The sequence below is a fragment of the Carex rostrata genome, chromosome 16 (assembly GCF_964058835.1).
Source record: "Carex rostrata chromosome 16, lpCarRost1.2, whole genome shotgun sequence".
Taxonomy (NCBI): Eukaryota; Viridiplantae; Streptophyta; class Magnoliopsida; order Poales; family Cyperaceae; genus Carex; species Carex rostrata.
This window is the reverse complement of record NC_135933.1, coordinates 1,516,163-1,529,119: the sequence shown is the minus strand read 5'-3', so window position 1 is coordinate 1,529,119 and position 12,957 is coordinate 1,516,163. Positions and strand designations below refer to the sequence as shown.

The 12,957-nt window shown below is 35.2% G+C and overlaps 3 protein-coding genes across 3 annotated transcripts in view; 1 reads left to right on the top strand and 2 right to left on the bottom strand.

Annotated features, from left to right (window-relative positions):
• Window positions 1-325: 325 nt before the first annotated feature.
• LOC144567799 (uncharacterized) lies at window positions 326-896 on the bottom strand. The gene has a single exon (XM_078317981.1). The coding sequence runs from the start codon at window positions 818-820 to the stop codon at window positions 419-421; it is 402 nt and encodes a 133-aa protein (XP_078174107.1). The 5' UTR covers window positions 821-896; the 3' UTR covers window positions 326-418.
• Window positions 897-9,338: 8,442 nt separating this feature from the next.
• Window positions 9,339-12,957, top strand: part of LOC144566983 (5'-methylthioadenosine/S-adenosylhomocysteine nucleosidase-like) — an 87,654-nt gene continuing 84,035 nt past the window's right edge. Inside the window, exon 1 of the mRNA XM_078316992.1 lies at window positions 9,339-9,343. The gene's annotated coding sequence lies outside the window, so the exon portion shown is untranslated. The remainder of the gene's footprint in view (window positions 9,344-12,957) is intronic.
• On the bottom strand, window positions 9,340-12,215 carry LOC144566982 (uncharacterized). Its single transcript, XM_078316991.1, has 2 exons — window positions 11,530-12,215; window positions 9,340-10,872 (listed from the first exon to the last, which is right to left on the bottom strand). The coding sequence occupies exons 1-2, from the start codon at window positions 12,136-12,138 to the stop codon at window positions 9,805-9,807; spliced, it is 1,677 nt and encodes a 558-aa protein (XP_078173117.1). The 5' UTR covers window positions 12,139-12,215; the 3' UTR covers window positions 9,340-9,804.

The following is a 12,957-nucleotide window of genomic DNA, read 5'->3' as shown; positions in this document are numbered from 1 at the left end:
ACGGTCTCAAAAAATGCAATTTTGGAAACCGTAGGGACCATACGTATACGGTCCTTATGGTTTTTGAAAAAAAAAAATCAATCATATTGGTTCCGTAAAATTCGTTTTATTAATTATGATTTATGAAAAAAATTCATAATTATTCCTTAATAATAGTGGATTGCCTTTCTAATAGTGGCTTGGGTAGTTGGATAGGGTAATTAAAGTTGTATGAAATTTCTTCAGCAGATACATAACTAATATTGATAATACCTCAAGGATATTAGGGAATGCATATATACATAATAAAGCAAAAGAAAAAAAAAAGAAGAAAAAAAGAAGAAGATAAAGCAATTATAATTGGTCACTCAATAACAATAATTACACAGAAAATTAGAAGAAGAAAAAAAAGTAACAGCAATTAAAGATATACGTAGATTCATGGCTTCCACATGTCTTCAAAAGTAGAGTGAAAGGATGCCAAGATCAAAACCAAAACCACCAAAGCCGCCACACCCCATGGTGACGACCCGCCTTCATTCGAGTAGCCATAGTTGGTCCGTTGGTTGCGGTGGTTTGGATAAAAGAACCCTAGAAACCCATCAAAACTCTCCATGGATGAGAGCCACTGAATCAACAAGATCAATATAAGAGGCACAACAAGCAGGACCCAATTGAACTCTTCTTCGACCGTTTCGAAGAAATCTTCATAAGTGAAGTACCAGGAGATGCCAAGGAAGAAAAACACCATTAGTAGGATTAGTATCACTGGATAGGGGAGGGGAGAGAGTGTGAAAGAGTCTATGATGGATGAATCATTTCTTCTATCATAGTATGCCATGGTTGGGGGATTGTGTTAGGGGTGAGGTGAGATAGAGAGAGGGAGAGGGAGAGGGAGAGACGTGTAGAAAGATTGAAGATTTAAAGGGGTTAATTAGGCGGAGAATAAAGAGACTTATTAATAAACATTTCTTTACCCCAAAATATTTGCAAGCGCTTCAGACCTTCAGTTTACATGGAATTAACTACCTCTGGTCTCCGGAGACGGGGACAAATTAAATTGGTTTTCGGACAAACTATGTCAAATAATAAGTACATATTGTTGGGAAAGGTGTAGGTCCGATGCCCATCGGACCTAATTTGGTTCCGATGGACAGATCTACCGTCTAATTTGCTTCAAAATTTGTGCACACGAAAATTAAAGCAAACACAAAAGTTGTGGCGCGAATCCTAAAGTCAATCCGACGGTGAGTAAATCCGTTGAAACCAAAGTAGGTCCAATGCCCATCGGACCTACTCTGTTTCCCATATTGTTTGCTAACATTCTAACAAATAGTAGTAATACCAGTGCACACTTATTACATTAATTAACGAAGGATGTTCAAATTGTTGAAATTAAGACTTTTGTTATAATATTTATATTAAATTAATATTTGTGATATATAAGTTTCTAATTAGTATAATCATTGAAGTAGATTTAAGGGTATTTAGATGACTATAAATGTAACATTAATGTTGAAAATGACTCGTATAAAATCTAGTGCGCGAATTATTTTATATAAAACAAAATAATAAATCAAGCAATGAGAAAAAGAGAGAATCTAAAGTCCAACCATCTTTCATTTTCTTCCTTCTCTCTCCTCATTACAAAAAGTAGGGGTGTCAGAGTTTAATGAAAATGAGTCTAATGAGAGCATTTTCAATCTTTTATCCATTAAATTAACGAAACAAACTTATCCTTAGCCGTATGTTCCAACCAAGCGAGATAGTTCTTTAGAACCAGCTCATGCTTTAGAGATAAGCTAACGTCATCCGTGCTACGGTCTAAAAAATCTATTGTATAAATTTCAAACTTCGATTTAAGTAGCTCAATAAATTGATTATATAATAAACTTGTAAAATACTAATTTTTACTATTTTTGAAATTTTTTTATTTTTTATGATTTATGAAAGATGGTCAAAAATGACCAAAAAATAAAAGAAAATTTTCAATATTTTAAATTACTTTTTGCCATATTTCATAAATCATAAAAAATAAAAAATAGTATTTTACAAGTTTATTATATAAAAAATTATTAAGCTACTTAGATCGAAATTTGAAATTTATACGATAGATTTTTTAGGCCGTAGCACGGATGACGTTATGCTATCCATCGCATCCAAGTCTTAAGATATATATATACAACAATTTTTGAGTTACAACAATTTAGAAAATTGTAAAATTTGGTCTCCAAGCACATATTAATATGGAGAACAAGATGAACGGTTTGGATCGATCTTTTGGATTTTGAAAAGTCAAATTTGGACTGTATGTATTTCGGCCCATATACATTCTAATGCACATTAGTCACTCTCCATATATATATATATATAGGAATATGCTAGCATTCTACGCGTAGCATAGAGGCCCTCCGTGCAACGGCTCAATATTCAACTTTTCAAAATCCTAATGGTCGATCCGAACCGTTCATCTTGTTCTCCATATTAATATGTGTTTGGAGACCAAATTTTACATTTTTGGGAATTTTTTACTATTTTTTTAGATTTATTGAAAATCGTTGTTTTCAGCAAATCTGGACCATAAAAAAACAGAGATTTTCAATAAATCTAAAAAAATAGTAAAAAAATTTCAAAAAATGTAAAATTTGGTCTCCAAACACATATTAATATGAAGAACAAGATGAACAGTTCGGATCGACCGTTAGGATTTTGAAAAGTCGAATATTGAGCCGTTGCACGGAGGTCCTTTATGCTACGTGTAGTATGCTAGCATATTCCTATATATATATATATGTGTGTGTGTGTGTGTGTGTGTGAGTAAAGCTAGGGTGTGATGTGCTCACCAAGAGAGTTTGGTGAGCACAACTCCAAAAAGTTCATCGGATCGACTTCAAACGTCGAATCCAAACCGTTGAAATCCATGTACTTCATGAGTGATGCATGTACATGCAAAATTTTGGAAGTTTCGAGTTTATTGCTACAAGGTCAAGCAGCCAAATAAATAATAAAAATTGAATATATAAAACAACTTATAAATTAACTTATAATATGTTCATTTCTTTGACCGCTTGACCGTGTAGCAAATAAACTCAAAACTTTCAAAATTTTGTATGTACATGCATCACTCATGAAGTACATGGATTTCAACGGTTTGGATTCGACATTTGACATCGATCCGATATACTTTTGGAGTTGTGCTCACCAAACTTCTTTGGTGAGCATATCACACCCTAGCTTTACTATATATATATATATGAGGAGGGATCAAGTTACAATAATTTTTGAGTTACAACAAGTTATCACAACTATTTTCTAAATTTTCAAAGTCCAAATCGTCGATCCAAACCGTTAGATGTGATCTCCACAATAAAATGTGCTTGGAGATCAAATTTTATATTTTTTGAAATTTTTTTACTATTTATTAAGATGGGTACAAAATTCAATGGTTTGAATTTGACTAGTTTTTGTACCCATCTTAATAAATAGTAAAAAAATTCCAAAAAATATAAAATTTGGTCTCCAAGCACATTTTATTATAGAGATCACATCTAACGGTTTGGATCGACGATTTGGACTTTGAAAATGTAGAAAATGCTTGTTGTAACTTGATCCCTCCTATATATATATATATATATATATGTAGAACTAGGGTGCTCTTAAGCTCACCAAAGTTTTGGTAAGCTTAACTCTATAACTCATCAAATCGATTTCAAATGATGAATCCGAACCGTTGAAACTCGTCTACCTTATGTGTGATGCATCTACATGTGAAATTTTTAAACATTCAAATTAATTTAGTATAAAGTCAAGCGGTCAAAAAACGTTCAAAAAATGAATGCACTAAAATTAATTTATTAACCTTCTAATTTTGACCGCTTGACTTTATACTAAATTAATTCGAATGTTTAAAAATTTCACATGTAGATGCATCACACGTAAGGTAGGCGGATTTCAACGGTTTGGATTCGTCATTTGAAATCAATTTGATGAGTTTTAGAGTTAAGCTCACCAAAACTTTGGTGAGCTTAAGAGCACCCTAGTTCTACTCTATATAACAATAGTTTTTATCTGTACCATTATCTGTTATGTTAACCAAAAAAAACTTTAACATTATCTCTGATAAATTAAAAAAATAAAATTAAAACTTATCCATCCTCATTTTATCGAATACGGCACGAATAAATGACGGAACGATTAATATTATCTTTGAATAATTTCTGGAGCAGCGCAGGTCTATTGGGTATCCAGCAATATTCAGATAATTACTTACCACTAACCAATAATTAATCATCCATCCTAATCTAAAGCACTGTAATGTGGTCCATGTGGATTGTGGAGCAATAGGAGCCACTTGGCTTTAAGAGGCGCAAAAGCGGAGACCGCATCTATAGAATAATTCTAGGTAGAATTCCACAAGAAAAAAAAGCAGAGTTTTGTACATTATGCAAATTTAAGTGAGAAATCATACTTCAATCCCAGAAAAAATGAGAAACCATATTCAAATTACTGAAATTCCATTAAAAAATCCTAAAGTTGCTCGACTCATAGGTGCTTCCGCAAAATTAAAAGCTCAATGACTCATATTAATATTTTATGACCGCAGTAAGGTCTAATGGATACCGAAACTGTATGATATATTTTAAAATTTGTGCACACTAATCTCAAAGTGGAGTACGAACGTAACTTAAAGTGCATCGAACGGCTCTGGTGCCCATTGAACTCAAAGTATTTTTGATATCCATCGGACTATACTTTTCTCATATTTTATGCCGTAAAAAAATTTACCATATGTTGAATATGATGAACATCAAGAGAACTGAAGAAAAATAATGAACTCAAAAGGAATATTCATATTTCTATTTCTATTTCTTGCAAAAAAGTTCATTGCTTCTAGCACGATCAAATAGCCAATTTCAGAGTTGCACAACTTATCAATCCTCGTGCCATTTATATTATTATGCAGTCACAATCAATAAAATCCAATAAAGAAGATTTGAGGCTTGACCTCTTTTTCATTCAAAAATAAATAAATAAAGAAGATTTGAGAAGAATGGTTACCATCAAAAGTCGGGTCAAGCCCAGGAATTAGTGGCTCATAATTTGTCAGTTTTGTCAAGCTCTCTTTTTCGGGGATTGAAATTTGATATAACAACTCGGTTCCTCTGAGGCGGATGTGACCATCATGCAATGTAAAAATGCTAATATATGAATAAATTTTGTGATATTGATTATCTGTGATGCATAGTAACAAGATTTGCGTATTATATCCGAATAATTTATTTTTTGGTGATGCCGAATCGAACGTCGAATTATTCGGTTTATCGAACTTTGACCGACTTAAACCAGAATAATTCGCGAATTTTATGAATTTTTCACAAACTTTTTCCAAATTTTTCTCAGAATATATTTTTTTTTTGTTTTTTTTCTCTTGTAGGACTGGGATCTCTGGTCCGGATAATTCCGAATCATTCCTGAATTATATCCGAATTATTTCCGAATCACGAATTTTTGACCTCACCGAACCGAACCCGAATAATTCATTTGTCACTATGCTGTGATGAGTCACAGGATGTAACTTGTTTTATGCGTGTCACAGAAAATCCTAAATTTCGAAAGGTGTATGCATCATCCATTCATCCTGGTCCCTTAAATAAAACATAAAATGGGCCCAGGTTTGAGTAAATTCTGGCAGGTGTGAGATGATAACGCGTTGATTTGTCGTCCCCTTATTGGGCTTTTTTTTATTGGTTGCAAGTTTCTCGAAATTTTTATTAATAGAAAATTAATTAAATAAAATCCAAAATGAAGAATGCTTTTGCGTTTTTTCGAGATATAGAGAAAACGTGATGGTTAATCACGTCCACTGGCCGTTATAGACTATTACGGCCAGGTTTAGCACTAATCACCGCACTTCTTAAAAAAAAAAAAAAAAAAAATTCCTGACCGTGATTTATAATCACGGCCAGAATTCAAATCCAGTGCAATATCCGACCGTGTAGAATGAGATCTGATGTATAGAATGAGATCTGAGTTTGTCCATTTTAATATGGCATGCATGTCTGGCCGTGATTGATAATCACAGCCAGGAATTTTTTTTTTGTTTTTTGTTTTTAAGAAGTACGGTGATTAGTGCTAAACCTGGCCGTAATGGTCTATAACGGTCAGTGGACGTGATTAACCATCACGTTTTCCCTATATCTCGAAAAAACGCAAAAAAGTTATCTAATCTCAATATTTAATTAATATATTTTCTATTAATAAAAATTTCGGTGCAAATTTCCAGTTGTTCAGGGAAGAATCGATCACCTAGTGCAGTACCACTGCCGACTTCCATCCTTTTGTTGTTTTGTTGTTGTTCCTTTGCTATTTACTGTGCGCTCAAAGCATGAGTGATAAAAACTGAACAGTAGAAGGGTCATGATTGGATCATAGATTTTCAACTTTATGAAAAAAGTGACAAGAGACGGGCGGATCTTAAGTCAATCAAAAGAACTTTCAAAATTTATGTTATTAATTTAATTCATTATTTTTTAATGTAGCGTCATCATTTTTTTTCCAGTTCGTTGGATTGGACCAAGGTTTGCACGAATGATTGAACAAACATAGAAATAAGATGTGCTAGCACACGAGTATCCAGGTTAATTATATATTTCAACATGATGCATCAGATGGTTTAAAGTTTGTTCCCGTAAAAAAGGGATAATTGAATGAACCTAAGCAGCAGGAAAGGAATTCACATCCTCTCCAATACCTGATAAGGGAATCTTTTACAATTACTAGATCTGAACCGTACTTTTTAACTTGGCACGAATCTCAAAGCCCAAAAATACAGCCCCCTACAGTGACCCGAATCCCAAGCTGATTGAGATTTAATCTCAAACCGTAAAGTAAGTGATCATCTGCAATATCTGTGCAATACCTGAGAGGATACGGATTCGCAGGAAAGGGGCTGCTTTCGATAGTCGATACCCAATTCGCATTCCCCCACGTACGTACCTGAGGGTACAATAACTAAATTAATCTGGATCGTTATTGTTAACCTTGCATGAATCTCAAAACGTATCTCATGTATCTCCTATATATAGACACCAAATTGAGTTTAATCCAAATCGTCATTTAGATATTGTATGATGTATCCCTCCAATACCTGAGACAAGACATCCTTATGAATTATGATACGGACTAATTAAGCTATACCGTCGATTTCTATTGAGAGTAAATTAAACTTCTTAAATAGTGAAGCACTACAAAGTTCACACGGAAGATGAACACGTCGGGACCGTTTGATTTTGTACGTGGTTCCTGTTTGTGGGTACACGTGATAAGTGTGCTGACTGCTCTGGAGAATTGTTGGCATGTCAGAAATAGTTACTACTGATAGTAATGAAAATCTTCATTTTTCTAGTCAAATTTCCAGCATTATAGAATAACACGTCAGTAAAATTTCTTGATTTTTGCCAAACATTCAATGTCATATCATATTGAAGTGCCACCGGTGCTCGTACAGGTTATATCTGTATGATTGTTTCCATTAACAACATTACAAGTCACTTGTTTAAACCTATCCACTATCATTCATAAACAATTATGAATGTATAAAAAACTGGAGCTGGACCCCACACTTCACAGCGGACCGTTTCCTTCACAGTGAATTATTGTAAACATTTGCTACTAAAAGTTAATTCTTTTCTGTATGTAAAGGTTTTCTATACACACCTAGTTTTACAAAGATGATTGGACATCTGATTTCTAATATGGCCCCCAAAAAAGAATATAGTCTGGATTGGACCTGAATCGATCATAGCAACACAACAGGTTAGCTTCAACCGCATCCAGTCACGCATTCATTCCTTGAAAACTGAAAATTGTATTTCATAAAAAAAAAATGAAAATTGTCAGGGGTCCAACCAGAGGCAGATCCAGGATTTTAATCAGGGATAGACACAAAATATTAACAAAAGTACATTTTTTTTTTCTCTTGATGAATCAGAGCAGAGTAGTATATAGGGATCTATAAAAGTCACAGCATGATACGGATCCGTCAAAGCACATGTGCTTGTTACGTGCTATGACTCGCGTGTCCTATGTCATGACCACCTTTCAAAAATTTGATACGACAAGGCACATCATGTAAAAGATTTAGTCACAACACAACACGTGAAGTCACGTATAATTAAGATCGTTAGATCTTAATCGAATAGTGAATCCTGAGTAAAATTTAGAAGTATACACTATATCTATTCAAGAGTAGACACAAGTATAAAATATCACTGAGTCTAAAAATTTTTTTGAATTCAAGGATAGACACTTGTCTACCCTTGAATTCATTTGGATCCGCCACTGGATCCAACAACAGTGAACTAATTCCGCAAGGTCCTGTTTCATGCAACTACTATCCTACAGCTTCTCTGACAATAAGACAAAACAAGGGAGGAATAAAATTTTATCTTAGGATAAATCTTATTTCTTCAATTATTCTCTGGCCAGTTTATGAGTGAATTGTAGATGACAGTTCATGCTAGAGCTTGAGACCCATATTTGGTATGGAGGCTTGGATCATAAATTATCTCCCAGCATTTGTTAATAAATGAATTAGCACGATGAAAATGAATTAATATTAAAAATCAATTATATTAAGAACATAGATGTCTTGACAATGACTATGATTAAAACATAAAATTTCAAATTAAATATTGACTCTCTAATCAAATGGGTTGCCTTCTTTTGATTTTATGCATCTTTTTTTATATTTTTCTACATGTAGAAGTCTAAAATTATTCGCTACATGCAAATTGTACAATATTTCTAATTGGTTCTGATTTCTTTCCATTTTTAAATATCATTTAAGTAATTTTTAGATATATTGATAATTGATTGGTCATGTATTTATTTCTTTCCATTTTTATATTTTTTAAGAAATATTATTTGTCATTTTGTATGAGATTTTTGTGTAAAAACATGTTAGAAAGATTAAAAAAAAATGTATGTCATTTAAAAATTATAATTTACATATAGATTTTTTTTTTAATGAAAGGGTTGAGGATCAACCGATCAAGCTACCAAACACTTGTTATTACAACAAATGATTTTCTTTATCCAAATTTCAAATCCATAACCTCCCACGTGAGAAACATGTACCTTTATGTGGAAGACATGTACCATTAGCCCTTTACACTAGATGTTATTTAATATATTATTTAGAAATGTTATTTGTCATTTTGTCTAAATTTGTTTTATGAAAAAAAATCATTTTGTATGAGATTTTTGTTTGTTTTCTTACAATATATTCCAATGCATCGCCGGGCTCGATACTAGTTAAACGTGAATTACAGGATGAAGCATTGAAAAAGGGGGAAAAAATTAGCATGCTAAAAGACCGGAATCTAAACTAACAAGGAAATTTCCAGTACATCCAACATTTTAATTGTGCAGACTGAGCGGACTTACCTTTCTGGGTAAATACTGGATCTGTCATGCTTTCCACATTTAGACCGAAGAGAGATTAAGCAGAAAATTAAGCTTGAGACAAGTTATCACTTATCAGGTCTCAAAATATGTAGTTCTAAGTAGAAACCCTTATGCAAGCCACTGCTAGGCTCCTTTTCTGGACCTTGCAATTAAAGAAGCCACAAACTGTTATTTAAAGTTCATGTTAGTTTCGTTTTCTCAAAACTTTACTAGTATCGCCAGTACCGTATCATTTGATCTCATATTTCATTTTCTGAAAACTTTTCTTGTATCGTTGGATATCACATTTCATCTGCAACAAAGCACGTACAACCTCTATCATTTGATTAATTCTTCAATGACATTCAGAGAGGTGAATTAATTCAGGAGCTTCTCTCTGTCCCAACCAAGCCGCAATAGCTGAGGTGGCAGTGAAGCAGGGTCCAGCTCCCAGCAATCCAACCCCTCCAAACCCGCCACAGCATCTTCTTTTGTTAACAGCCTCGCTGGAATCTGGTGCGAGAAATCCCTGACACCTTCCTTGTCAACACATCTCACTGCATCACTTCCTAAAGCACGCCTTTTAAAGATAGTCTTGTACCCCTCAACCTTTTCCAAGTATGCAAAACTCAGCCCAAATGCCTCACTGTAACTTGTAAGAGCCAAAACTATATCATATTCCCGTCTCGCCCCTCCAACAACCACACCATGTAATTCCTTTTTCCCACTGTACACAGCCCAAATCGAGCCTTTTTTGGGGTAAATCCTGTACAACTCCCTTGCAGCTCTTTCAAACCAAACTGAGTGAGAAAATAGATTTACCGAGTCCAAATCAACCATCTTTCCCACCTTAAACTGGCCACAAGAAATTCGGTTACCTGATTTCTCTACTAAGAGAACATGTTTTCTGTCTGTTTGGTTATGTAGATCCAACCAGTGTAGCCTGACTGTAAACGGTTTGGAATTCAAAACTTCTTCAATCAACCCATAATGACGGGGCATGCCATCATCGTCATCATAAATAGCCCAAATTTGCCCTTTTCTGAAGCTTTTTTCATCCCGATCCTTGTCAAAGTTGTAGAAATCAGAATCTTCCACTGCCATCAGACCCAAGTGCGAACCTTTATATTTCGTACGGGTTAAAGCCATATTAGTTCCATTTTCTTCATCATCATCATCTTCTCCTTCATCTTCTTCATCTTCTCCTTCATCTTCTTCATCATTATTTTCCTCCATTTCACTATTCTCTTTTTTCTTCTTTTTATTCTCCTTTTCTTTTGGTTTCTTTTTCATTTTCATCTTTGTGAGCTCAACTTGTATCTCAGCTAGGGTTTTCTCTGCTTTCCTTTTAGAGTTTTTGGATGGCATGGAAACACTTGATTTGAACTGTTGCCTCATTTGGTTGCATGATTTAACTGGCTCTGCAGCAGACATGGGCTTGCTAACCTGTCAACACTAAAACCAAACTGTGATTATCTGTGTCATTGTAAATCGGCTATAGACAACTGGATGGAGAAGTAACTGATTGCAGTGGATTTCATTTAAAACTCTATTACTAAACATTAGGTCATGCATGATATGTGCAAGAGGTCAAGGATAGGAGATTGGTGCAAAAAGGTTAGTGGTAATCAGTCTCTTTGATTCATGTTATGAGGCTCTATATCGGTCTGGGGATCAACAGAGATTTAATGAACTGCCATTTCAGCAATGCATATAAAAAAAATAGAAAACATACGACATTTAATTTGGATTAACTCTCAAAAGAATTTCTAGCATGGATTATCTGACAGGTATTTAACTATAACTTCTAGCATGACAGGTGCTACAACGAAAATAACAAAGACAATAAGGCTCCAACCAAAATTTTACTGTGTAGTTTACAGGCACAATAATAACGCAATGGATACTGATGAAGGTATCATCCAACAACACTGGATATTTGGAAATTACTTCAAGCTATTAGATATTTGTAAAACTTGTCCATTATTATATAACATTACTTCAAGCTGACACCATGAACAAATTGGCTTTTGCCGTGTCCATATCCACAAAAGGAAAGAAAAAATTTAAAGAACTAGAGAATATGCACAAGAAAAGCCTAACCTTATCAGAGGCATTGCCATCCTTTCGAACATCCGCATCTGCTGGTGCCGGTACCTCTTTTGCCAGAAAGCTCTTTCGGCACCTCGGGCACACAAGCCGGTAGCCCACATACTTCCTATCGAACATATGCAGCAGACGGCATGCACCACAAGCCGTCCAAAATGTCAATGCCGCCCCTTTTTTGTGGCTCTCTGTCAGGAGTTGAAATGCGGCTGAGACCCGCTTGAAAGCCTCCTCGGCCGCCACGTCAGAGAGCTTATCTGGGTGCAGAGAAAGCGCTAGAGTTTTGTAGCGGCGGCGTACGGATGTGAGGGAGGAGGTTGGGACCAGGGAGAGGGTTTTGTAAGGGTCAGATGGGTCGCAGGAGAGGATATTGCACATGTTGATCAGATCGGAGAGACCAGGGAGTCCGGGAGAGAGGTGCGACGCGCGCTTGGCGTACTTCAAAGCAGAGGCGTAGGAGGAGGACCGGAGCTTCAGCTCAGCCAGCTCGCGTAGGCGGAGCGCTTCGGACTGAGAGACGGAGGACGGTGGTGGATCTTCTGTAGATGGTGGTGTCTGTGGATTCCCCTCCGCCTCCGGCAGCGGCGGAGTCGATTCGGTGGCCATTCGGTACAAGAGGTTTAGCGACTGGAGAAGTACGATGAAGTACTGGAGGCGAGGTCATATTCGATTACGATAAATAAGTAAATAACATATTGAAATGGGCCAAATTGGGCCTTGAGGTTTCGGGTCACTGATTTATCTCAACTGCTGATTTTTTTAAACAGTCAAGTATGAGAGTAAAGCTAGCGTGTGACATGCTTACCAAGAGAGTTTGGTGAGCATAACTCCAAAAGTATATTGGATCGACGTCAAATGTCAAATCCAAACCGTTGAAATTCATGTACTTCATGAGTGATGCATATACATGCAAAATTTTGAAAGTTTCGAGTTTATTTGCTACACGGTCAAGTGGTCAAATAAATAATAAAAATTGAATATATAAAATAACTTATAATAAAATGTTCATTTCTTTGACCACTTGACCGTGTAGCAAATAAACTCGAAACTTTCAAAATTTTGCATATATATGCATCACTCATGAAGTACATGGATTTCAACGGTTTGGATTTGGCATTTGACATTGATCCGATATACTTTTGGAGTTATGCTCACCAAACTTTCTTGGTGAGCATGTCACACGCTAGCTTTACTCTAAGTATGATATTGAATTATGAGTGAGTCTATGGTACTATGCATATCACGAGTTGTTACCGTGCGGCTCTATATTCGAGTTTTCAAATCCTAACGGTTGATCCGAACCGTTCATCTTGTTCTCCATATTAATATGTGTTTGGAGACCAAATTTTACATTTTTTGAAATTTTTTTACTATTTTTTTAGATATTTAGAAAATCACTTGATCTGAAAATTCTGGACCATCCAA